This window comes from Rhinolophus sinicus, chromosome 7, assembly GCF_057876585.1.
Source record: "Rhinolophus sinicus isolate RSI-liver-muscle chromosome 7, RSI-T2T, whole genome shotgun sequence".
Taxonomy (NCBI): domain Eukaryota; kingdom Metazoa; phylum Chordata; class Mammalia; order Chiroptera; family Rhinolophidae; genus Rhinolophus; species Rhinolophus sinicus.
Window position 1 is genome coordinate 23,811,519 of NC_142507.1, and position 26,166 is coordinate 23,837,684.

At 36.9% G+C, this 26,166-nt stretch overlaps 1 protein-coding gene across 2 annotated transcripts in view; it reads left to right on the forward strand.

The window, feature by feature from the left end:
* Nucleotides 1-26,166, forward strand: part of ATP6V1H (ATPase H+ transporting V1 subunit H) — a 154,019-nt gene that overhangs the window by 93,398 nt on the left and 34,455 nt on the right. For both annotated transcript variants that reach the window (XM_019729824.3, XM_019729826.3), the window contains one exon: nucleotides 22,312-22,425. In XM_019729824.3, the coding sequence (XP_019585383.1) occupies nucleotides 22,312-22,425 (114 nt within the window). The remainder of the gene's footprint in view (nucleotides 1-22,311; nucleotides 22,426-26,166) is intronic.

A 26,166-nucleotide genomic window follows, 5' to 3' on the forward strand; every position in this document is an offset into this window, starting at 1 on the left:
GTGCTCAATTCCTCTGGCACTCAAAGAGAAACTGCTGTCTTTTCATCTCCCACTACCAAAAGGTATGGACTCTGAGTTTTGAAAACAGTAAGGGCTGCACATTGGCTTTCTCCTTGGTCCTTTATATCAGCTAACCTGAAAACGGGCAGCCTTTGAGGGCCCAGACCAGCTGGTTGCACTGAGAGCTGTTGGCACTGTGACACATTCTCTACCTTTGTGGCTCCATAACCCATGTGACCCCTTTGATCAGTGGTCTGTGTGGCTGATGATTTTGCAAACTGGAGCCGCTGACAGCAGAAGGCAACCTCCACCCATGGGTACCCTTGGGGTGTGTCAGCTCCCTGACACAGCTTAGTACCAGCTATGCGGAACCAAACCTAGGTATGGTTGCTGCACTCAGTGGGCAGACTCTAGCCCGTTCCTGTAGCTCTGCCCATCATCTTGATGAACTATCATTTTTACTGAGACTCTTGGGCTATTGTCAGTGGTCTAGCTTCTTGGTTTGCCACTTGGAAAAGAGTAGACTAGCATATTAGAGACACTCCTCTTTAAGTTGAGAACTATGGAAACCAGTTGCACTGCTGATCAAACCCGTACTACCCAGATTGCCAGTTTTGCTGTCTGGATGATCTGGCCAATGTTGAAAGTGGGGTATTGAAGTCCCGTACTATGACTATATTGCTGTTTATTTCCCCCATCAACTCTGTTAATATTTGCTTTATATATTTAAGTGCTCTTATGTTAGGTGCATAAATATTTTCAATTTTCATATCCTTTAAATGAATCAATTTTTATCACACTATACAGTCACCTTCTTTGTCACTTGTGATTGATTTTTACTGAAAATCTCTTTTATCTGATATAAGTATAGCCACTCCCACTATCTTTTACCATTTACATGGAATATCTTTGTCCTTTTACTTTCAACCTGTGTGTGTTTTCAAAGCTAAAGTGAATCCTATAGGCAGCATATTGTTGGATCTTTTTTTAAAAATTTATTTAGCCACTTTGTGTCTCGATTGGAGAATTTAGGCCGTTTATATTTAATTGTTGATAGGAAAGTACTTACTGTTGCTATTTTGTTACTTGTTTTATGACTTTTTAAAATCTAACTTTGTTCCTTTGTGATTTATTTTTTGTATTAGTGTACTTCAATTCCTTTCTCTTTCTCTCTTGAGTATCTATTATGTTTTTCTTCGTGGTTATCATGAGACTTTCATAAAACACCTTACAGATATAACAATCTACTTTAAGCTGATAACAACTTACCTTTAATTGCATATAGAAACTCTGTGCTTTTACTTCTTCCCCCATATTGTATGTAATTGATGACGTACTTTACATCTTTTTATATTGTGCATCTATTTACAAATTATTATAGCTATAATTATTTTTAATATTATTGTTTTTTAACTTTTACGAGTATACTAAAAATTAAAGTGACTTATACACCGCCCTTATAGTAGTAGGGAATTCTGCATTCAACTACGGATACGCGAATTACCTTTACCAATGGGTTTTATCCTTTTACATGTTTTCATGTTGTTATTTAGTGCCCTTTAATTTCAACTTGAACTCTCTTTAGCATTTCTTTTTCTTTGTTTTGGAGTTTTTAAAAAAAATTAGTTTCAGGTGTTCAAAACAATGTAATAATTAGACATTTATACCCCTCACAAAGTGATAAACTCCCTCCTCCCCCAATCTACTACTACCCATCTGAAATTGTATATAGCTGTTACAATTCCATTGACTATATTCCCTATTCTGTACTCCACATCCCGTGACTCTATATACGTGTGTGTGTGTGTGTGTGTGTGTGTGTGTGTGTGTGTGTATTATAGTCGACATACAATATTATTCAACTTCAGCTTCAGGTGTACAGCACAGTGGTCAGGCATCTACACAGTCTATGAAGTGGTCTCTTTAATAAGTCCATTGCCCACCTGACCCCCTACATAATCTTTACAACATTATTGATTATATTCCTCAACTTGTATTTCATATCCCCATGACAATTTTGTGACTACTAATTTCTGCTTTCCAATCTCCTCACCTTCTCTCTCATCTTCACCCTTCTCCCCACTGGCAACCATCAGTTTTTTCCCCCTATATCTCTGAGTCTATTTCTGTCTTGTTTGTTCATTTATTCTGTTCTTTAGCTTCTACATATAAGTGAAATCATATGGTATTTGTCTCTCTCCATCTGACTTATTATACTTAGCATAATATTCTTCATCCATGTCATTGCAAATGGTAAGATTTTGTATCATACTATCTGACACCAAAACATACTACAAGCCTACAGTAATAAAAACAGCATGGTATTGGCATAAAAATAGACATGTAGATCAATGGAACAGAATAGATAGCCGAGAAATAAATCCATGCCTATGTGGTCATTTAATCTATGATAGCAGAAGCAAGAATTTACACCGGGGTAAAGAGAGTCTGTCTAATAAATGATGCTGGGAAAACTGGACAGACACATGCAAAAAAATGAAGCTGGACCACCTTTTTACACCATATACAAAAATAAATTCAAAATGGATTAAAGATTTTAATGTAAGACCCAAAACAATCAAACTCCTAGAAGAAAATATAGGAAATAAATTTGCAGACATTACCCTTAGTAATATTTTTTACTGGACAAGGAAAGCAAAAGGAAAAATAAACATGTGGAATTACATCAAACTAAAATTTTTTTCACAGCAAAGGAAACCTTCAATAAAACAAACAGGTACCCTACTGAATGGGAGAATATATTTGGCAATGATACATCTGATAAGGGGTTAATATCCAAAACTTATTAAAAACGTATACAACTCAGTACCAAAAAAACAAATAATGCAATTGAAAAATGGGCAGAGGACATAAAGAGACATTTCTCTAAAGAGGACATACAGATGACTAACAGACGTATGAAAAGATGCTCAACGTCACAAATCATTAGAGAAATGCAAACAAAACCCACAATGAGCTACTACCTCACTCCTGTCAGAATGGCTATCATCAATAAATCAACAAACAACAAGTGCTGGTGAGGATATGGAGAAAAGGGAACCCTTGTACACTGTTGGTGGGATTGCAGGTTGGTGCAGCTACTATGGAAAACAGTATGGAAATACCTCAAAAAAATTGAAAATGGAACTACCTTATGACTCAGCAATTTCACTCCTGGGAATCTATCAAAGAAATCCAAAACACTAATTCAAAAAAAAAAAAAAAATATATATATGTATATATATATCCCTATGTTTATTGCAGTGCTATTCACAATAGCCAAGACATGGAAACAACTGAAATGCCCATTGATAGATGATTGGATAAAGAAACTGTGGTACATTTATACAATGGAATATTACTCAACCATAAAGAGGAATGAAACCCTTTAGCATTTCTTGCAAGACAGGTCTACTGGTGATCTACAGGTCCATTTGAAGAGCTCCCTTAGCTTTTGTTGTTTGTCTGAAAATGTCTTTATCTCTCCTTCATTTCTGAAGGACAATTTTGCCATGTATAGTATTCTTAGTTGGCAGTTTTTTTTTCTTTCAGCACTTTGACTATATCATCCCACTCTCTCCCAGCCTACAGTATCTGCAGATAAATCCACTGATAGCCTCATGGGAGTTCCTTTGTATGTGATGAGTTTTTTTCTTCTGCTTTAAACTGCTTTCTTCATCTTTTTAACATTATGGTGTGTCTTGGAGTAATCTTTGGGTTCCTCTTGCTTGGGATTCTTTCAGCTTCCTGTACCTTGATGTCCGTAGCTCTCCCAAGATTTGGGATATTTTTGGCTATTATTTCTTTTTTCTTTTCTTTTCTTTTCTTTTCTTTTCTTTTCTTTTCTTTTCTTTTCTTTTCTTTTCTTTTCTTTTCTTTTCTTTTCTTTTCTTTTCTTTTTAATTAAAGTTTATTGGAGTGAAAATTGTTAGTAAACTTACATTGATTTCAGGTGTACGATTCTGTAATACCTCATCTATATCTCTCATTATGTGTTCACCACCCAGAGTCAGTTCTCCTTCCATTACTATATATTTGATCCCATTTCCCCTCTTCTAGAAGCTCCCTCCCGCCTTACCCTCTGGTAACCACTAAACTGTTGTCTATGTCCATCAGTTTTTGTTTCTTCATTTATTTGTCTTTTTCTTTTGTTGTTTTCAATTTTATATGCCACATATCAGTGAAATCATATGGTTCTCGACTTTTTCTGACTTATTTCACTTAGCATTATAATCTCAAGATCTATCCGTGTTGTCGCAGATGGTACTATTTCATCTTTTCTTATGGCCGAATAGTATTCCATTGTGTATATATACCACAACTTCTTTATCCGTTCATCTATCAAAGGACATTTTGGTTGTTTCCATGTCTTGACCACTGTAAATAAAGCTGCAATGAACATTGGAGCACACGTGTCTTTGTGGATAAATGTTTTCAGATTTTTTGGGTAGATACCCAGGAGAGCGATTGCTGGTCATATGGTAATTCTATTCTTAATTTTTTGAGGAACCTCCACACTGCCTTCCATAGCGGCTGCACCAATCTGCATTCCCACCAACAGTGTATGAGGGTTCCTTTTTCTCCACAGCCTCTCTAACACTTGTTACTATTTGTCTTGTTGATGATAGCCATTCTGACTGGGGTGAGGTGATATCTCATTGTGGATTTTCTTTGGATTTCTCTGATGATTAGTGATGTTGAGCATCTTTTCATATGTCTATTGGCCATTTGTATGTCCTCTGTAGAGAAATGTTGCTTCAGGTCCTCTGCCCATTTTTTAATGGATTGTTGTTGTTTTTTTGTTGAATTGTATGAGTTCTCTATATATTTTGGATATTAGCCCCTTATCAGAGGTGTTGTTTACAAAAATCTTCCATTCGGTCGGTTGCCTCTTTATTTTGTTGATGGTTTCTTTTGCTGTGCAGAAGCTTTTTTGTTTGATATAGTCCCATTAATTTATTTTACCTTATTCTTCCCTTGTGTTTGAAGTCAAATTCATAAAATGCTCTTTGAACCCAAGGTCCATAAGTTTAGTACCTATGTTTTCTTCTATGCAGTTTATTGTTTCAGGTTTTATGTTTAGGTCTTTGATCCATTTTGAATGAATTTCGGTACATCTTGACATTTACCGTATTTTCCTGAAAATAAGAGCTAGCCAGACAATCAGTTCTAATGCGTCTTTTGGAGCAATAATTAATATAAGACCTGGTATTATATGATGTTATATTATGTTATATTATATTATACCCAGTATTGTATTATATCATATTATATTATACCCAGTATTATATTATATTATATTGTATTATATTAAACCCGGTCTTATAGTAAAATGAGACCGGTCTTGTATTAATTTTTCTCCAAAAGATGCATTAGAGCTGATTGTCTGGCTAGGTATTATTGTTGGGGAAACATGGTATGTTTTTGACTTCTTTGTCGAAAATTATCTGTCCTTATTAATGTGGGTTTATTTCTGGGTTCTCAATTCTGTTACATTTGTCTGTGTGTCTGTTTTTCTGCCAATACCATATAACATACTGTTTTGATTATTGTTGCCCTGTAGTACAAGCTGAAGTATTTCATCAGGGAGTTTGATACCTCCAGCATTGTTCCTTTTTCTTAGGATGCTTTGGCTATTCAGGGTCTTTTGTGGTTCCATACAAATTTGATGATTTTTCATTCTATGTTTTTTAAAAAATGCCATTCAGATTTTGATGGAGATTGCATTAAATCTGTACATTGCTTTGGGTAATATGGCCATTTTAACTATGTTGATTCTTTTAATCCATAAACATGGAATATCTTTCCATTTCTTTGTGTCTTCTTCAATTTCTTTCAAAAATGTCTTATAGTTTTCAGCATATAGGTCTTTCACATCCTTGGTTATGTTTATTCCTAGTTATTTTATTCTTTTTGCTGCAATTGCAAAAGGAATTGTTCTTTTTTATTTCTTTTTCTGAGATTTCATTGTTAGTATATAAGAATGCAACGGATTTTTGTACCTTGATTTTGTAGCCAGCAAGTTGACTATATTTGTTTATTGTTTCTAATAACTTTTTGGTGGATTGTTTAGGGTTTTCTGTATATAGCATGATGTCATCTACAAAGAGTGACAGTTTAACTTCTTCATTCCCGATTTGGATGCCTTTTATTTGTTTCTCTTGCCTGATTCCTCTGGCTAGGACTTCCAATTGTATGTTGAAGAGCAGAGGTGATCAGGTACAGCGTTGTCGTGTTCCTGAACGTAGAGCAATGGGCTTCAGTTTTTTCATCATTAATTATGATATTAGCTGAGGGTATGTCATATATGGCCTTTATAATCTTAAGGTATTTTCCTTCTATACCTATTTCATTAAGTGTTTTAATCATAAATGAATGCTGTATCTTGTCAAATGCTTTTTCTGCATGAATTGATATAATCGTATGATTTTTGTCCTTTAGTTTCTTTATGTGATGTATCACATTGATGGATGTGCGGATGTTGAACCATCCTTGTGCCACTGGGATGAACCCCACTTGGTTGTCATAAATCTTTTTAATGCATTGTTGTATTCGATTTGCTAGAATTTCGTTTAGGATTTTTGATTTTGTATGCATCAGAGATGTTAGTGTGTAATTTTCCTTTTTTTGTGCTGTCCTTACCAGGTTTTAGTATTAGGGTAATGTGACCTCAGAAAATGAGTTAGGGAGTATTGACTCGTCTTCAATTTTTTTGGAAGAGTTTGAGTAGGACAGGTATTAGATGCTCTTTGAATGTTTGGTAGAATTCACTAGTGAAGCCATCTGGTCCCAGACTTTGGCTTTTGAGAAGGTTTCAGATGACTGATTCAATTTCCTTACTCGTGATTGGTCTCTTAAATTTTCCAGTTCTTCATGGTTCAGCCTTGGAAGGCTAAGTGTTTCTAAGAACTTGTGCATTTCTTCTAGGTTATTGAATTTGGTGGTATATAGTCCTTCAGAGTATTCTTGGATGATCCTTTCTGTTTCTGTGGTATCCATAGTAACTTCCCCTTTTTCATTTCTGATTTTGTTTGTGTATTTTCTCCTTTCATCTTAGTGTAGCCAAAGGTTTCACAATTTTATTAGTCTTTTCCAAGAACCATCTCTTTGTCACATTGTTTTTTTCTATTATTATTTTTTCTTTCTCTAATTCATGTAGTTCTCCTCTGATTTTTATTATTTCCTTCTGTCTGCTGACTTTGGGTTTCATTTGTTTTCTTTTTCTAGTTCTTTCAGGTGTAACATGAGGTTAGTTATCTGGGTTTTTTCTACTGTCTTGAGATAGCCTGTAATGATATAAATTTCCTGCTTAATACTGCTTTCGCTGTGTCCCCAAAATTTTGGTAGGATGTATTTTCATTCTCATTTGTTTTTATGTATCTTATGATCTCTCTTCTTATTTCTTGTTTTACCCAGTCGTTCTTTCAAAGTATGTTGTTTAATCTCCACATATTTGTGGTTTTTCCTGCTGTTATTTTGCAGTTGATATCCAATTTCGAAGCCTTGTTATCAGAGAATATGCTTGGTGTGATTTCAATCTTCTTAAATTTGCTGAGTCTAGTTTTGTGTCCCAATATATGGTCTATCCTTAAGACTATTCCATGTACACTAGAAAAGAATGTGTAGTCTGATGTTCTAGGATGAAGTGCTCTATAAGTGTATTATGTCCATTTCGTCTAATGTGTCATTTAGGGCTGCTATTTCTTTCTTTATTTTCTGCTTGGATGATCTATCCAAAGCTTTCAATGATGTAGTTAGGTCCCTTACTATAATTGTGTTTTGGTCAATTTCTCCCTTTAGTTCTGTTAGTAGTTGCTTGGTATATTTCAGTGCTCCCTGATTGGGGGCATAAATATTGATGACTGTTATGTCTTCTTGTTGTACAGTCCCCTTTATCATTATGAAATGTCCATCTTTGTCTCCTGTTACGTTTTTCACCCTGAAGTCTGTTTCGTGTGATATCAGTGTGCTACACCTGATTTTCTCTGGATACCATTTGCTTGGAGTGTCAATTTCTTGGAGTGTCAATTGAGTCTATATTTGTCTTTGTAAGCTGAGATGTGTCTCTTGCAGGCAGCATATGTGTGTTCAATTTTTTGATCCAGTCTACTGCTCTGTACCATTTTATTGGTGAGTTCAGTCCATTTACATTTAGGGTGACTATTGATATATGAGGGTTTCCTATCATTCTATTTTTGGTTTTCTGGTAAGACTTTGTCTCCATTTTTTCTTTGCCTTTTTGTTGCTATCTATTATTTCTATGGATTTTCTTAGAAAAATGGTATTCTATGATTTTTTTCCCTCTCTTCTTTTTTTATGTTATGCCTTTCAGGTCTGGATTTTTTTTGCATGGTTAATATTAAGTTTATGTAAAAGATAGTTTCATATTTAGAGTATTCCATTTTTTTCAGTATGCTTACTTTCTCAGTTCCCGTATTCTTGTTTAGGCCTTTATTCTCCCCCCTTTTATGTTTTTGTTGTCACAAATTATCCCTATTTATTCTGATCGTACAGCCTCCTTCAGTGTATCTTGTAGTGCAGGTTGTGTATTAGAAAATTCTGTCAGCTTCTGTATGTCTGGAAAGGTCTTTATTCCTCCTTCATATCTAAAGGATATCTTTGCTGGGTATATTATTCTTGGCTCCTAATTTCTCTCTTTCAATAGTTCGAATATTTTATTCCACTCCCTCCTGACTTGTAGAGTTTCTGCTGAAAAATCTGATGATAATGTAATGGGCTTTCTTTTGTAGGTTACCATCTTCTTTTTACTGGCTGTCTTGAGGATTCTTTCTTTGTCATTAATTTTTGACAGCTTCAATACAATGTGCTGGAGAAGGCCTGTTGGGACTGAGGCAATTAGGTCTTCTATTTGCTTGTTGAATTCGAGGCTCCAGTTCTTTCCAGAAGTTTGGGAAGTTCTTGTTGATGATTTGTTTGAATACTCGCTCTGTTCCCTTCTCTTTTTCTTCTCCTCGTATGCCCATTAGTCTTATGTTTTTCCTCCTGATGGTGTCAGGAAGTTCTCGTAGAGTTCTTTCGTTTCTTTTAAGTCTCAAGTTCTCTCTTCTTCCATCTATGTTATTTCCAGATTTCTATCTTCAATGTCACTGATTCTTTCCTCCAGCTGGTCAACTGTGCTACGTAAGCTGGCTATTTCATTGTTCATTTCTTTTATTGAGTTCTTAATCTCCAGATATTCTGTTAGGTTTTTTATGTATTTATTTTTTAATTTAAATCTCTTTGGTAAAATGTTCATTTTCTTTGATTGTGTTTCTGAGTTCATTAATCTGCCTGTGTGTGTTTTCTTGCATCTCACTGAATTTTTAAGAATTGCAATCTTGAATTGTCTGTCATTTAAGTCACACGTTTCCATATCTTTAACTTCATTTCATGAAGACTTTTCATTTTCTTTCTGAGCTATCTTGTTACCTTGGTTATTCATGGCAATTAATGAATTATTGTTTCTCTTCCTAGGCATCTACGGGAATGGGTTCTGCACCAGGTTGATAGAAAGAGGTGTTTCTTTTGTTTTCGTGTAGGTTTTGGTAGAATGTGTTATTTCTCTGAGACTGCTGTCTTTTATTCTCTCTCACAGTGTCGTGTTATATTTTCTCTGCACTGTTCAGGCTTCTTACACAATGGGGAGATTTACTGGAAGGTGTGTTCTCCTCTGTGAACAGTTCACCTGAGTCACCGTGCACCGTCACTGTGGGGGGATGCGGAGAGCTTCTGAGGTTCCAAAACTGTTTCTGCACCAGATTCTGAGACTGTGTGTTTCAGTGCCTTTGTTTACTCCTGCAGGGATTTTTCAGACAGTTGGGGCCAGGGGCAGGTGGGTCGCGAAATGTTGCCCAGAGCAATGACAGCAACTACCACCACAGCCAGTCACGTACCCATGGCTCCCTCGCCTTTGCTGGAAGTAGTTGGGCTGCGAGTCTGCAGCTGTGGGCCATAGTTCTCAGAACTGCAAATATTCTGTTCTTTTGGTCTGACACTGTTACCATTCTGCTTCTAGCACTGGGAGGATCGGGGTGGGGTGAGCTCTGGGAGGGTGTGGAGGAGGGCAGCTAGGTTCAGTGCCTAAACCTTCTGTTTGGCAGGCTTTTTGCCCTCCGACAGCAGTGAGGGCTTAAATGGCTGTTTTCACCCTTCTTCTTCCAGTTTTTGCTCCAAGGTTTCTGCCGTGAGTATTGGGTTCCGCTGTGTTATATGCTGATCCCTGAGGTGGGACTGTGGGCCATAAGCGGAGCACTAGCAGTCGGAGTTCTCCCCTCTTCTGTGGCTGCAGCAGTTCCGGAATGCAGCGAGCTCCGAGCTCTGAGCGCCGGTCTGCTTCCTGTGCCTGCGCAGCCTGTGTTGCTGCACTTCCCGCTTCCCTCCTCCCCCGCTCACCCAATATGCACACGTTTAGGTGATTTCAGTTGTGGGCCTCTTAGTCTGGCCTGTCTGCTGCACAAGGAATCCTTTGTGGAATTATAGTTGTTCAATTTGTTGTAAATTCCATGGAAGATTTCAAGAGACTTACCTCACAGCACCATTTTTATGACATAATGCGGTTATTATTTCTTTAAATAAGCTTTCTGCTCCCTACCCTGTTCTCCTTCTGGGAATGCCATGATGCAAATGTTCACTTACTTCATGGTGTCCTATAATTCACATTGGCTTTCTTCACTCAGTTTTATTCTTTTTTCTTTTTGTTCTCTAATTTTGCTAATTTCAAATGATCTGTCTTTAAGTTCAGTGATTCTTTTGCATGGTCACGTCTGTTGTTGACTCTCCATTTTTCAGTTTTGTCATTGTATTCTTCAGCTTTAGGATTTCTGTTTGGTGTTTTTGTGTGGTTTCTATTTCTTGATAAACTTGTCATTTTGTTCATGCATTGTTTTCCTGATTTTGTTTAAATGTTTATCTGTGTTCTCTTGCCTTTCATTGAGTTTTTGAAAGATAATCATTTTGAATCCTTTGTCAGGAAATATCATAGATCTCCATTTCTTTGGCATTGTTTGCTGAAGCTTTATTAATTTTCTTCGGTGGTGTCAATTATTTGGTTCTTTGTAATCTGTGTTCGTTTGCATTGATGTCTGTGCATTTGAAGGAGCAAATACCTCTTCTAGTCTTTAAAGACAGTTTTCAGTATGTACTGACCTCCTCTCTGCTCCCTGGGCTGATCGGATTACCTCTGGAATTGCATTCATACCGTATTGGAGCTGGTTGCGATGGTGTTAGTGTATCTACAGAGGGGTCCATGGTTGGCAGGTTTGTTATGGGGGTCTCAGATGGGTTTGGATCCTGTCTGGTCCCAGAAGGCAAGATAGTATAGAATTGAGGGGTGTTTATGTGGGGAGATTTCGCTCACCTTTCTGCACTTCTTGCACATTGAGCCACTGAATAAATTCCCTTTTCAAAGAGCTATGTCTGCCTCGGAACAAAGGGCAGGCATGTTTACTGCCCATAATGAAATTAAGGTTCCTGAAGATCAGGTTTCCTCCTTTGCCCACTGTGAGTGCAGGGCTCATTTGACTCTCTTCACATTTTCCTGTGCCAATTGAGTCTTGGGGAACCAAAACAAAATGCTAATATTCTTGCTACTGTTATTGCTATGAGTAATAATGTATCATTTGTCTCTGACTCGGGAGTCTTGTGCCTTCTACCAGCATCCATGAAACTATGGCAGGTTTACTTATTAGCTTACAAGTAAGATAAAAGCTAAAATCTTTCATAGTCCTTGACAATGTGATATCAAGAACCATCTGACATTAATACCATTAAAACATAGCCTATTTTATTATGGAAAAGTTGAAGACCTTTATATAAGACAAAGATAAGTTTTACTTTTATATAAATGTAGGTATTAGCCAAGGTCCCTAACTCATCCAAGATATATTTAACATGCCAAACAGACAGGCAGAGCGATGATTGATAAAGCCTTCTTAGATGTGTAAGTGGGCTTATTTACAGTACTTCTGGAAAAGGAAGGTAAAAAGGAAATCTAGATAAAATATCTTAATTCTAAAAAACCATAAAAATGAAAAGCTTATTTAAGAACTTACTTTTTCACAGTACTGACTTATTACATCAGGAGCCAGCTAGTGTTTCAGATGTATATTTTGGATACACTGTTTGCACCACATGTAGTGTCCAATCAGAAGTCTGTTATGCCTTCACAAAATCCACTTCTACTGCTCCGTCCCTTCCTTTTTCCCTTCCCTACTTCTTCCCCTATTATGGATTATCTGTCATGCCATGGTTTACCCTCTGCAGACTCCCTATCGCTGGTATCAACCACTGCACTCACTCAGTCCTCAGTGCTAACACAGTTCCTAAAACAGTCTTTTTTTTTTTGCTTAAAACTGGCCATGTTACATTTTTTTCTTTGCCCTTCCAGTGACTTATATGGACCCATGGACAAGTATATTCATTCTTTATTCTGAAGCCCCTAAATAGTACATCTCAGAGTAATTTAAATTCTGTGCAATCTCCTGCTCTTTCTTTGAGATATGTTTTCAAATTATTTTCTCCTCATCACATAGCCCCTTGAAGGCTCTCATTCTCTTTTGCCCTTCTTGAAAAAAGGTAGCATTTTCTCCCTGTGAAGTCATTCCTGTCTCTCCCTTCATAGGAGTATGTCTCCAGCTTAATAGGTCTTCACTGGGTTTGCAGAGCAACAATTTGAAATAAATATTTTAAAAGATTAGTTAATACTCAAAAAATTAATTACAGCTTAAATTACTCTAGAACAGAATGTGTGAGTCATGCATAAGTTATGTTCCACACTCAATCAGTTTTTTTTCATATTCTTTATTGCTACTAAATTAGAAAATGCTAACTCATTACTCTAAGTTGGCAGGAATGCCTACAAGAGTTTAAAGTCTCTTGCAGATAGTTTTGGATATTGTGATCACATGTGGACCCAGAAAGACTTCTCACTAAAGTCTACTTCAGTATTTCATCAGACACTAAGTTGACCGGCCATTCTATATAATAGCAAGAAAACTGAATGTTGCCACTTGTGAGATACAGGCAAAAAGATTACCAGCTTACTGTGTAGTTGCATTCAGCTATGTTACAGTATTTCTTTAAATTCATTTAACGAAATGAAAAAAAGTGAGTGTGTTTTTTAACTATAGTCTTCATTATGTTTTTCCTCTATGAATAAAGTGAAAACATTAAGATTTGGAAAAAATTAAACTTTCAGTGATGTATTCATTTTCACTACAATTCAGTCAAGAATTATTTTGGTATCTCAAATTTGGTGTTGATAATTGGAACAGGAGATATTTTTATGGATGTTTTTAACCTATTCAAGGTAATGACTTTATTGTTAAGTTGCTTAAAATAATGGAAAGAATCCTTACTGGTATTATCAGTAAAAGTGCTATCTCATTCATTAGAAAGCCAGTAATGATCATTTTCAGAATGTTGTCTCTTTTTGAGTTTTGTCTCTTTTTCCATCTCAAGCAGTAAAATTTACCAATTGACAAAATTTTGTATCAAAAATATTGGAGACTACAGGTGAATATATTACTGGTCCAGTGATAAAATTTTAGATACTAAATATCATATTTCCTATTTATCACACTCAGATTTGTTTCAGCATGCAGATTTATAGAAACGATATTCAAAATGGAGTCCTATTCTCTATTGTTTTACATATTTTTGATTTTCATGACTCCTTTTATAATTCAGAGAAGCACTTTTGATCCATTAACCTGTTTTTGTAAATTCAAGTGGTGAGCATAACACAACAGTAATTGCCCCCCCCATTGTCAATTTCATAATTGTCCTCAATAAATGCAAATAACATGAAAATAAACTATCCAAATGAATTTATCCTACCAACTGTACTGGCCAATTCAGTTCTTGTAAAGGACCCATAACCTTTAAGATTATAATATGCTCTCCAAGAAACAAACACAATTTATCATTAGCCTTACTTTTCACATGTACATGGTGTATGTGGATAAAACTGTTCTAGTGCTTTCTCCTCTGAAAGCTGTGACCTCTTAGGCTTGTGCCGCTGTCAGGCAGAGTCCAGTGTCCTCCTAACTGCAGGGAATACACTGCTGCCTATGCACGTGGCTTCCTTGGCATGTGGTAAGAAGCCATCACCACCTTTTTCTTCTCTTTTTCTTACAGTGTGTGGACTGCCCTCTATAGAACACTTACAAATCACCCTCCCCCTACCTGGATTCTTTAACATTTGCAATGAATTCCCGAGGGGATTAGGAATTGTTAGAGTTCTTTGTAAATTCAGCATATAATATTTTCTCACAGGTTGATTTTAATGTCTGATATCTGTAATTGGTCATCTCAGTTGAAACTGAGGCAGAAGGAGTTGCATATTATTAGCTTGTTATTTACATGTGTACGTATCAGTTTCAACAGTTCTAAAAAATTAACATGATTACAAAGATGTTGGGCAAACTGATGTTTAGGGTAGATAATTCATCCACTTGGGCAGATCAATATTTCCTAGTGTGGCAATAGATAATTATAATTCTAAGCACATGAGAATAAGGCATGTTGGACCTTGTGACTTTCTTTTTCCTGAATGTTACTCCTTATTTGTATACTTTTCTTTTAAATCTCTATTCTCGTATCATTTCTTCCCATGTCCATCCTATGCTACTCACAATTCTTAAAAGAATTAATAATGGAAAGTGCTAAGACAAGTTACCTGGTAGATAATAAGTGCTATGTAAATGTTTGCTATTATTATTGTTTGGAATTCTAGTAATAGTATGCTATAGCAGTTGAGGAAGGGTTACCCTCAGCAGTTTTGCTGTAGTAAAGATCTATCTTTTTGAAGGCTGCTTGTCTTTTAACGATGATATTTTGAGAAACAAACTAGACAATAAAATATAATTGTTATTAATACAGTACATATTAATGTAATAATAAAAGTAATAGGTATTTGATGAGTTCCTTCTGCCTTGAACCCTGGGAATATTGGGTAAACAAAACCATGCACGGTTTGGCCCTCATGGATCTCTCCATATAATGGGGTAAATAAGTTTAATACTTTTAAAATAATTATGCAGGTATAAAATTTCAATTCAGAAGAATACAATGAAGGAGAGATACATAGTGCCATGAAAAGGGCACAGTGGGATTAATATAGTATAGGTAGAAAGAAGGAAGTGACACTTGAGTCAAGATCTGAATGATGAATCGAAGTTATCTACAGGAAGAGGAGTGGGAAAGCTTCTGGGAGAGGAAATAGCATGTGCCAAGACCCTGTGGCTGGAGGACCTGAAAGGAGGCCAGTGGAGTCAGAGTGCAGAGAGCACAGGGTGTGTGACTCTGCTCTAGGAAGCACAGGAGTGGCTCCAAGTCAGACTGTGAAGGGCCTTGTCAGCCATTGTTTTAAGCATTGCAAGCGATATTCTCACAGCATGGCAACTGGTGGACTTACCATATTTTGCCATGTATAATATCCACTTTTTTGCCCAAATTTGTGAGGGAAAAATAAGGATGCGCATTATACATGGGCAGTACTAATTCTGTATCTATATAGGAAATGTTTTCAATTCTTTTATTTATGCTTATGAGTTAAAAGTGTAACTCTAGAAATCAATGACAATATTCATATGCAAAATAATACCCTGGAATATGATAATCAGTTTTGTTAAACTTACGACAAACTTGCAGCGATGAGTTCTTGGCCGTCTATGATGGGTAAAAATCATAAATTTGTTACTGGTACGTAAAATTTCTTGTACCTTGTATCTGTTCTTTTTTTTTTTTAAATTAGTTTCAGGTGTACAAAACAATGTAATAGTTAAGCATTTACCATTTATATCCCTCACACAGTGATAACCCCTTCCCCCCATCTACTACCCCTCTGACATCTCATACACCCAGTACATTTCCACTGCCTCGATTCCTAATGCTGTACTCCACTTCTTGTAAATACATACATACATACATATACATATACATATACATATACATATACATATACATATACATATACATATACATATATATATATATATATATATATATATATATATATAATTGTAGTTGATATTCATTATTGTTCAGCTTCAGCTTCAGGTGTACAGTGCAGTGATCAGGCATCTACATCATCCCTGAGGTGGTCTCCCTAATGAGACACGTGTCCATCGGATACCCTACAAAATCTTTACCACATTATTGATTACATTCCCCAAATTGATTTTCATATCCCTGTGGCAGTCTTGTGGTTACTGACTGCTTTCTAATCCCCTCACTTCCCTCTTACCCCCCTCCCCCATCTAGCAACCCTCAGTTTTTCCTCTGTGTCTCTGAGACTGTTTCTGATTGGCTCATTCATTTATTCTTTTCTTTAGATTCCACATATAAGTGATATCATATGGTATTTGTCTTTATCTGTCTGACGTATTTCACTTAACATGATGTTCCCTAGGTCCATCCATATTGTTGCAAATGGTAAGATTTCATTTGTCTTTATGGTTGTGTAATACTCCATTATACAAATATATCACAGTTTCTTAATCCTGTCATCTACTGATGGGCATTTAGTTGTTTCCATGTCTTGACTATTGTGTATAGTGTGCTGCAATAAAAATAGGGGTTCATAAATTTTTTCGAATTAGAGTTTTGGATTTCTCCGGATAGATACCTACGAGTGGAATTGCAGGATCATAAGGTAGTTACATTTTCAGATTTTTGAGATAACTCCGTACTGTTTTCCACAGTGGCTGCACCAATCTGCAATCCCACAGACAGTGCATGAGGATTCCCTTTTCTCCACATCCTCACCAGCACTTGTTTGTTGGTTTATTGATGATAGCCATTGTGACTGGGATGAGGTGGTATCTCATTGTTGTTTTTATTTGCATTTCTCTAATGATTAGTGAGATTGAGCATTTTTTCATGCGTCTCTTTGCCATCTGTATATCCTCCTTAGAAAAATGTCTCTTCATGTCCTCTGCCCATTTTTTAATTGGGTTGTTTGATTTTTTGGAGTTGAGTTGAGTGAGTTTTTTATAAATTTTGGATATTAACCCCTTATCGGATATATCATTGGCAAATATCTTCTACCGTTCTGTAGAATCCCTTTTTGTTTTATTGATGGTTTCCTTTGCTGTGAAAAACTTTCTAGTTTGATGTAATCCCACATGTTTATTTTTTTTCTTATTTCCCTTGCCCGAGGGCATGTATCAGTAAAAATCTTACTCCGGGTAATGTCTATAAAGTTTCTTCCTATATTGTCTTCCAGGAGTTTTATGGTTTCAGATCTTACATTTATGTCTTAATCTATTTTGAATTTATTCTTGTATATGGTGTAAGAAGGTGGTCCAGCTTCATTTTTGCGTGTGTCTGTTCAGGTTTCCCAGCACCATTTATTGAATAGACTGTCTTTACCCCACCGTAAATTCTTGCTTCCATTGTTGCAGATTAAATGACCATATAGGCATGGATTTATTTCTGGGCTCTCTATTCTGTTCCATTGATCTATGTGTCTGTTTCTATGCCAGTACAATGCTGTTTTGATTACTTTAGATTTGCAGTATAATTTGATGTCAGGTATCGTTATACTTCTCACTTTGTTCTTATTTCTCAAGATTGCTGAGGCTATCCGGGGTCTTTTATAGTTCTGTATAAATTTTAGGATTACATGTTTTGTTTCTGTGAAAAATGTGCTTGGTAGTTTGATAGGAATTGCATTGAATCTGTGTATTGCCTTAGGCAGTATGGACATTTTACCAATATTAATTCTTCCTATCCATGAGCATGGTATGTGTTTCCATCTATTTGTATCCTCTTTAATTTCTCTCTTCAGTGTCTTATAATTTTCTGAGTACAGATCTTCACTTCTTTGGTTACATTTATTCCCAGGTATTTTAAAGTCTTTGAAGCAATTGAAAATGGAATTGTTTTCTTAATTTTTCCTTCTGATATTTTATTATTGGTATATACAAATGCAACTGATTTCTGAATATTAATTTTGTATCCTGCTACTTTACTAAATTCATTTATCAGTTCTAATAGTTTTTTGATGGAGTCTTTAGGGTTTTCTATATATATAGTATCAGGTCATCTGCATATAATGATAATTTTACTTCCTCCTTACCAATTTGGATGCCTTGTACTTCTTTTTCTTGTCTGATTGCCGTGGTTAGAACTTCCAGCACTATGTTGGATAAAAGTGGAGAAAGTGGGCAACCTTGCCTTATTCCTAATCTTAAGGGGAATGGTTTTAGCTTTTCCCCTTTGAGTATGATGTTAGCTGTGGGTTTATCATATATGGCCTTTTTTATGTTGAGATATGATCCCTCTATTCCCACTTTCTTAAGAGTTTCTATAAAGGGCTACTGGATTTTGTCAAATGCTTTTTCTGTGTCTATTGATATGATCATATGATTTTAATTTTTTTATTTCTTCCTTGATCTCATTGTTGACCCATTCATTATTTAGTAACATGTTACTCAGCCTCCATGTATTTGTGTGTCTTCCAGTATTTTTTCCTATAGTTTTCTGATTTCATAGCACTGTGGTCAGAGAAGATAATTGGTATGATTTCAATTTTCTTAAATTTGTCAAGATTTGTTTTGTGGCCTAATATGTGGTCTGTCTTGGAAAATGTTCTGTGTGCACTTGAGAAGAACGTGTGTCCTGCAGCTTTGGGGTGAAATGCTCTGAAAATATTGATTAAATCCAACTGGTCCAATGTGTTCTTTAAGGCTGTTGTTTCCATATTTATTTTCTGTCTGGAAGACCTGTCCCTTGTTCTCAGAGGTGTGTTGAAATCCCCTGCTATGATAGTGTTACTGTTGATCTCTGTCTTTGTGTCAGTTAATATCTGTTTTATATATTTAGGTGCTCCTTTGTTGGGTGCATAGAAGTTTGCTAGGGTTATGTACTGTTGTCGGATTATCGCTTTATTATTATGTAGTGCCTATCTTTGTCTTTTAATATATTCTTCATTTTAAAGTCTATTTTGTCAGATATAAGTATTGCAACTCCAGCCTTTTGGTCATTTCCATTTGCATGAAATGTTATTCCAACCCTTCACTTTCATCCTGTGTGTGTCTTTTGATCTGAGGTGAGTCTCTTGTATACAGCATATGCAATGGTCTTGCTTTCTTATCTACTCAGCCACCCTATGTCTTTTGATGGGAGCATTTAATCCATTTTTGTTTAAAGTGATCTTTGATAGGTACATAGTTATTGCCATCTTTTAATTTGTAGTTAGATTGTTTTCATCTTTCTTCTGTTTACAGAAGCCTTTTTAAAATTTACTGCATTGCTGGCTTGGTGGTAATAAATTCCTTTATTGTTTTCTGGGAAGCTCTTTATCTCTCAATTTTGAATGATAGCCTTGCTGGATAAAGCAATCTAGGTTGTAGGCCTATGTTTTTCATCACTTTGAGTACCTCCTGCTACTCTCTCCTGGCCTACAAAGTTTCTGAAGAAAAGTCATTTGATTGTCTTATAGGAATTCCCTTGTATGTAACCCGCTGTCTTTCTCTTGCTGCTTTTAGGACTCTCTCTCTGTCTTTAACCTTTGCCATTTTAACTTAATGTGTCTTGGTGTGGACCTGTTTGGGTTTATCCTGGTTGGAACTCTCTGCACTTCCTGGGCTTGTATGTGTATTTCCTTCACAACGTTAGGGAAGTTTTCAGTCATTATTACTTCAAATATGTTCTCCATCCCTTGCTCCCTCTCTTCCCCTTCTGGTATTCCTATGATGCGCATGTTGTTGCACTTTATGTTATCCCAGAGGTCTCTTAAACCATTTTCATTGTTTTTTATTCCTTTTTTTCTTTTTGTTGTTCTGTTTGGGTGATCTCTGCTAACTTGTCTTCTAAATCGCTGGTTCGATCCTCTGCCTCATCTGTCCTGCTGGTAATTCCTTCAAGGGTGTTCTTTATTTCAGTTATTATATTCTTTAGTTCTAACTGGTTGTTCATTATGATTTCTCTATCTTTCTTTGTGTCATCACTAAGCTCCTTAAACATTCTTATCATCAGTGTTCTGAACTCGGTCTCTGTTAGGTTGGTTACCTCTATTTCATTTTGTTCCAGTTCTGGAGGATTCTTCTATTCTTTTATTTGGGACATGTTTCTTTGTTTCCACAGTCTGGCTGGCTCTCTGTGTTTGCTTCAATGTATTAGGTAGATCCCCTAGAGTTCTTAGTTCTTGCTGGGTGATCTTATGTAGTATGTGTCCTTTATATTTGACTTGTACTACTTCTCTATATTCCTGTGCGTGTGCTCCAAAGTTGACCCTTCTGCTGTGTGTATTGTCCTGTTAAAGTTGAACTTTAATTGCTTTTGGCTTGTCAGTAGGTGGGATTGACTCCTAGGTTGACTAGTTGTGAGACCTGGCTCTGCCCACAGTGGATGATGGTTGACCGCTCAAATGAGGTTTGGCGCCTAGGGGCTCTTGTGCCTGTAGAGAATTCCCTCTGGATGTCACCTGGTAATACTCTGGTTTGGTCTGGAGTTGGCCTCTGGGTGTGTTGAATGTTGTGTCTCTTGGGCTGGGCCCTGGTGTAGGGAAATTTCAGAACAAAGCAAATCACCAGTCACAAAATCAACAACAACAACAAAGAAAAAACCAAATATACTCACATGTAAGAACAACTGATAACCCACACTCAACACAGACAAAAATATCAAAAATGCAAACACAAAACAAAACAAAAAAAGCAGCACCAGTCTTGGCTTAAGCCAACCAAATAATCTCCAGGTTATCCTCTCCTGTTCCAAAGAGTCCTCTGTGTCTTGTGTAGGCTCAGCCGGTCACCTGGTGCCCAAAGTGAGCCTGGGACTGCGGTTCTAGATGAGTAGGGATATGGGGTCTGGATGGTAGTTTTTACAAAGTCAGTGCAGTTTCTGCTCTTCCCTGCACATATCATCACTGAGAGTAACACAACCGGCCCTGTGCCTAGGTCTCCTGAGTCCTAGGTCACTTCTCCGTGGGTGTGTGTGTGTGGAGGGTACGAGATTTCTGAGCTGCTGAAAGCCCTGAGTTGTCTCTGCCACCTGTTGCTGACCATTGGGAGTGTCTCCGCAGTTGTAATTGCCTTGCTCTAGGCAGGCCAGAAAGGTTGGGGGCTGGGAATGGAGGAGTTTTCCAGCCCTGTGGTGTCACACTCCTCCCAGCCTCTTCCCTGGGTCACAGCTGCAAACATGTCTTCCCAGATCTTGAGTGCTAGGGCTCCTCTGTAATCTGACACTACTTCGCAGTTCAGGGGCCAGCTCGAGTCTTGAGAAGAAGGGGATGATTGGAAGAGTGGGGGGAGGGGCCCAGGTAAGGTATTTATGTCCTTTGTCTAACCTAGGGCCCAGCTGGAGGTCTCAGCTGTGGTTACTGCCTCAAAAGCTGGATATGCTGCTCTCTGGGTAGGAGAGATCAGCTGTGGGATGCAGGAAAAGAGCCCACCTCCTGGCTCTTGTGGTTTCTGTTCTTTCCTGTGGCCCGCTGCATCTCTGGAGCCAAGGATGAGGGCCGCGTTTCCACTCCACTCCCTTCCCTCTTCCCCTGCTTGCCCAATTTGCCCACCTTGAAGTAATCCTTGTAAGAGTCTCTTAGCTGTTCTGTGTGATGAGCAGAGAGTCTTTTGATGGGTTGTAGATGTTCAATTTGTGGTAAGTTCCGGAGGAGAACTCAAGGAGACCACCTCACTGCTGCCATTCCTATGATGTTGTATCTGTTCTTGTGTTTTGTAATTATGTGTTACATAAAATATCTGTACCATATATGTGAAAAAATGAATGCTAAAATTCCTTTATAATACAAAAAACAAGTACCTAAATATAAACAAAAATTTGAATTAAAAAATTAAAATGAAAGATTTTTTTTTTTCCCCTGAAAGTTTTGGCCAAAAACATGGGTGCACATTATACACGGCAAAATACGTGTATTTTTAAAATATTCAGCTTTCAATATTGATCTGATATCATTACAGATACTTGGTGGTATTCAGTATACTGATTTTAAACAAGCTAGAAATACTGGTAATAAAGAAGTTAATACTCAACTACCTAGAAAACTATAGTCTAAAATACTATATTAGTCTGTGAGATATCCAGGTAGATGATATTTGCCTAGATTAGGAAATAAGAATAGCAATTGAATTTATCATTAGGAAGTCAAAAGAAAATACTTGAATACTTTAAATCTGTGATTTGGAGAAAATGGTATAAAAAAAGACACCTGTTTGTTTACTGACCATATTGTAACTTTTCTTTTTAAAATCCCTTGGCACTTTGGGTTTTGGGCTTTCTGTTGACTAACAGCATGAGTTTGAAAATAATTGCAGTTATCTTCACAAAGTGGCTTCTGTCCTGCAGGGTTATTGAACAGCTTGGTGGGAAGCAACTGGTGATGAACCACATGCACCATGAAGACCAGCAAGTTCGCTACAACGCTCTGCTGGCCGTGCAGAAGCTCATGGTGCACAACTGGTATGTTTCAGCTTTCTCCTCCCACTCGTGCACTGGGCTGAGAGATCTCATTTATCCATTCCAAAAGTTCTTATGTTAATGCTCTGATGAATGATAGTTTTTAAAATCAGTGATTTTGATTACATATCTAGAAATATATTTTAGTAATCCAGAGCAATGACATAACTTAAAAACAACTACATTAATGTTGTGAAGAAATGTATGTATATTCAAAGTACTTATATCAAACACAACTCCAGAAGTAACTAAAAGGACCCTTGTGACATAAGTGAATCAATCTTTTTTGGATTTGAATAAAATTCAGTTGGACTATACTGATTAGAGACTCTGTGATTTTGCAAGATGTATTCAGCATATGGTTAACCTTCATGGATTTTTACCAGTTCACATGAAAACACTAAAAGTAATTGATCTATTAAGTTTTGACTCTCACATTTCATTCATTATAGCCTCTTGCTTTTGAAGTAACCAAAGTCATGTTTTTCTGTCGTTTTTTAAAAGTAAAAATTATTGACCTTTTTGTACCCACTTTAAAGAAGATAAATTAAAGGGTGACCGTTTACATGTAATGGTGAGCTATTTGTATACATGATGGTTCATACCAGATTCCTTTTGCCATTGCATTTTTAGCTGTAGGTTGAAGGATCGGTGCTTTCAGCACTTTTTTGAATAGTTCAAATGCCTCTCTATTTCCCACCTTGTGGAAGGATACTCTAATGTTGGACTATTTTTGTCAAGGCACAATGAACAAATATACAAGTTATGATCAAACAATACAGTGTATGTTTAAAAAAAATTATTACAGTAAAAGACACATCACCCTTAATCCCCCTCAAAATACTCCTCCTCGCTTCAAACACATTTAATTCTATTGTTCTTGCCACTTTCTGAAGTACTGAAGGTCCTCTTTTATGAGTGTCTTTAGTTTCGCTCTCATGGCTGCCTCCATGTCCTAAATCATTTTGACTTTGGGAAAGAGCCAGAAGTTGCATGGTGCCAGAGCCAGTGACTAAGTTGGATGAGGACATACCATAATGTTTTTATTTGACAGAAATTGCCATATACCAGAGGCAATGTGTGACACAGCATTGTCTTGATGGAGGATGATTTATGGCATACTTTAACCATTTTGCCGCAATAGTCAGATGTATCCAAATGAATACTTCCATAAATTTTTATACTTAGAAATAATGTCATTTGCATACAAAGCAGCTCAAGTTGTTATTATTAAATGCATAAAATAGTCAAAATATCAACTTTTTGTTTTTTTGTGGATTTCTGACACACTTTGGGGAAAAAAAACTTGAAATCAACGCAGGAAAAGAGTTAAAACACACCTGTTCTCAACTGTAGCTCACACCCAACTGACTGCACCAAACAAGTTGAAACTTGTCACACACTGTTACAAAGATTCGACATGCTATTTCCTGTATTGAAGATCCCTGCCATTCCATTGGATGGCACTCTACAGTAGCATTCGCCTTATTTGTTGATCACAATGGAAAGGCTCCGTGTCACATATCGCTTCTGGTATAGCAATTTATGTCAAATCAAAACATTACAGTGTGTCCTCATCCACCTTATTCACCAGACCTGGCACTATGTGACTTCTGGCTCTTCCCCAAAGTCAAAATGACCATGAAAGGTAAATGTTTTGAATCGATTCAGGATATCAAGGCAGCCACGACAGCGCAACTAAAGATACTTATGAAAGAGGTCTTCCAGAGCTGCTTCAGAAAGTGGCAAGTACGATGGGGTAAATATGTTGGAAGCGAGGAGGAATGTTTTGCGGGGGATTAATGGCAATGTGTCTCTTACTGTAATAAATTGTTTTTTATTTAAACAATCACTGTATTTTTTTTAATCACACCTCATATATTACCTATAACTGACAATAATACTACCAGTTTTTTGAAAGGATTATGGTACAAAAGAATTAATATGCATTAGAATATGTGCATTTGGAAGATGCAGGCAAATACAGTTTAGGAGAGTATCCAGGAGGTGCTCCTGTGGCATTACGTGTTAAATATTATGATCTTGCCACTTAAGCTTTCTCATAAATACTGACGTTTATGTATTCTTTCAATAACTACTTTTTGAGCACTTACTTTGCACTGTGTAAAGTCCTGGGCTATTGATATGATGAAAGTGGGTGTAACTTTATATAGGATGATTAAAGAAGGCCTCTCTGAGTAGGCCCAGAAAACTAAGCTGAGATAATAATGACAAAGAACCAGTCATACATCTCAATATCAACATTGATACCATTGTCATGTCAAAGGAGTACACATATTTATAAGTTTAAGAGATCCCAACATATGTTTACTATTGATCAAAAATCACTTGGCTAAATACACAAATAACATCAGTAAAGAGTATCCAAAAGCAGTAATAAGCTCTGTAGGATTGTAACTGTTACAATTGATGTCAAAAGCTCACCAAACTCGGGGAGAACAGTACTGGAAAAGTCATAAATCAAAATCTTGCCAGGTCTGTAGCCAAGAGAAATTCAGGCATCTCCCACACCGCTGCTTACAAGTTCTCAAGAATGCTGCTGCTGCTGCTGTTGTTGTTGTTGTTGTTGTTGTTAGAAACGAAGGTGTCTATAAGTTGCAAGCTGCATATAAGTTTTCAAGGTGTTAACAATCTGAAGAATGTTGCTGTTGTTGTCGTTGTTGTTGTTAGAAGTCTTCTGATGTTGTAAGCTGTAAGCTGCATACAAGGTTTTTAGATGCTAACAAGTTCTCAAGAAGGCTAACATTGGGGAATAACACTGGAGAGGCCGGGAATCAGCCAAACCTCACCAGGTTCATGGCTGAGAGTCAGGACATCCCCTGGTGTTGTAAGCTGCATATTGCTGGAAGTCTTCAGAATGTGAGAATGATGAGGAATCACCAATGACAAAATGACTAGATGATGAGACAGTAATTATTTACACTGTCAACTGAGGTCTGTCTTATGTATTTTCTCAGCTGTACCTTAGAGCCACGTTTCTTATTCCTGCCTCCCCCTCTGGGAATGGCCAGTTCTGGGAGGGTCCGGCAGTTACTGACATGAATGTTGCCCATCCGTCCAAAGGGCCAGTTCATCCGGATAAGCAATATCTACTGTTCTTGCTTGGGACCTTCAACCCAAGGTCTTCCAAAGCCTGGCAACATGTCTGTCACATCATCCTGATATAACTTAGTTACTTTACTTCATCTGCTGATGTGGGCAAAACCGAACAAAGAGGGAATTCTTTCAACCCCTGATCAAGAATTTCTTTAACCCTAAGCTAACCATCATCTCACAACATGGACAGAACAACAAACATCATCTTATATCTCCCCTATTGGAGAGAATGAGACCAAACAGAAAACCTCATCTCATGTCTCCCCTGCTCGGGAGAATGAGACCAAAGGAGGAATTTACTCAACCCCTGATCACAGCACAAAACTCACTTCACATACAGAAACAGATAAAAGCTAATAGACAAAAGCTCACATCAACCAATGAAGGCAAATTTTTTTCAACATCTTCCCTGCAAGACTGTTCCACTGGATTTCCCCCCTTGTTTCACTTTACCCTGAGCCACATTTTTCAACATAAGTGATTTAGTAATTTTATATCTCTTGATTTATTTCTCTTTCATAAAATTAGTTTAAAGAATGTTCGCATTAAATAGAGTTCGAGACTGTTGCAATCAATGAGCTTATATTTGCCAGGTGTTTTTCTAATGTTTCTGTGAAACACAATTTC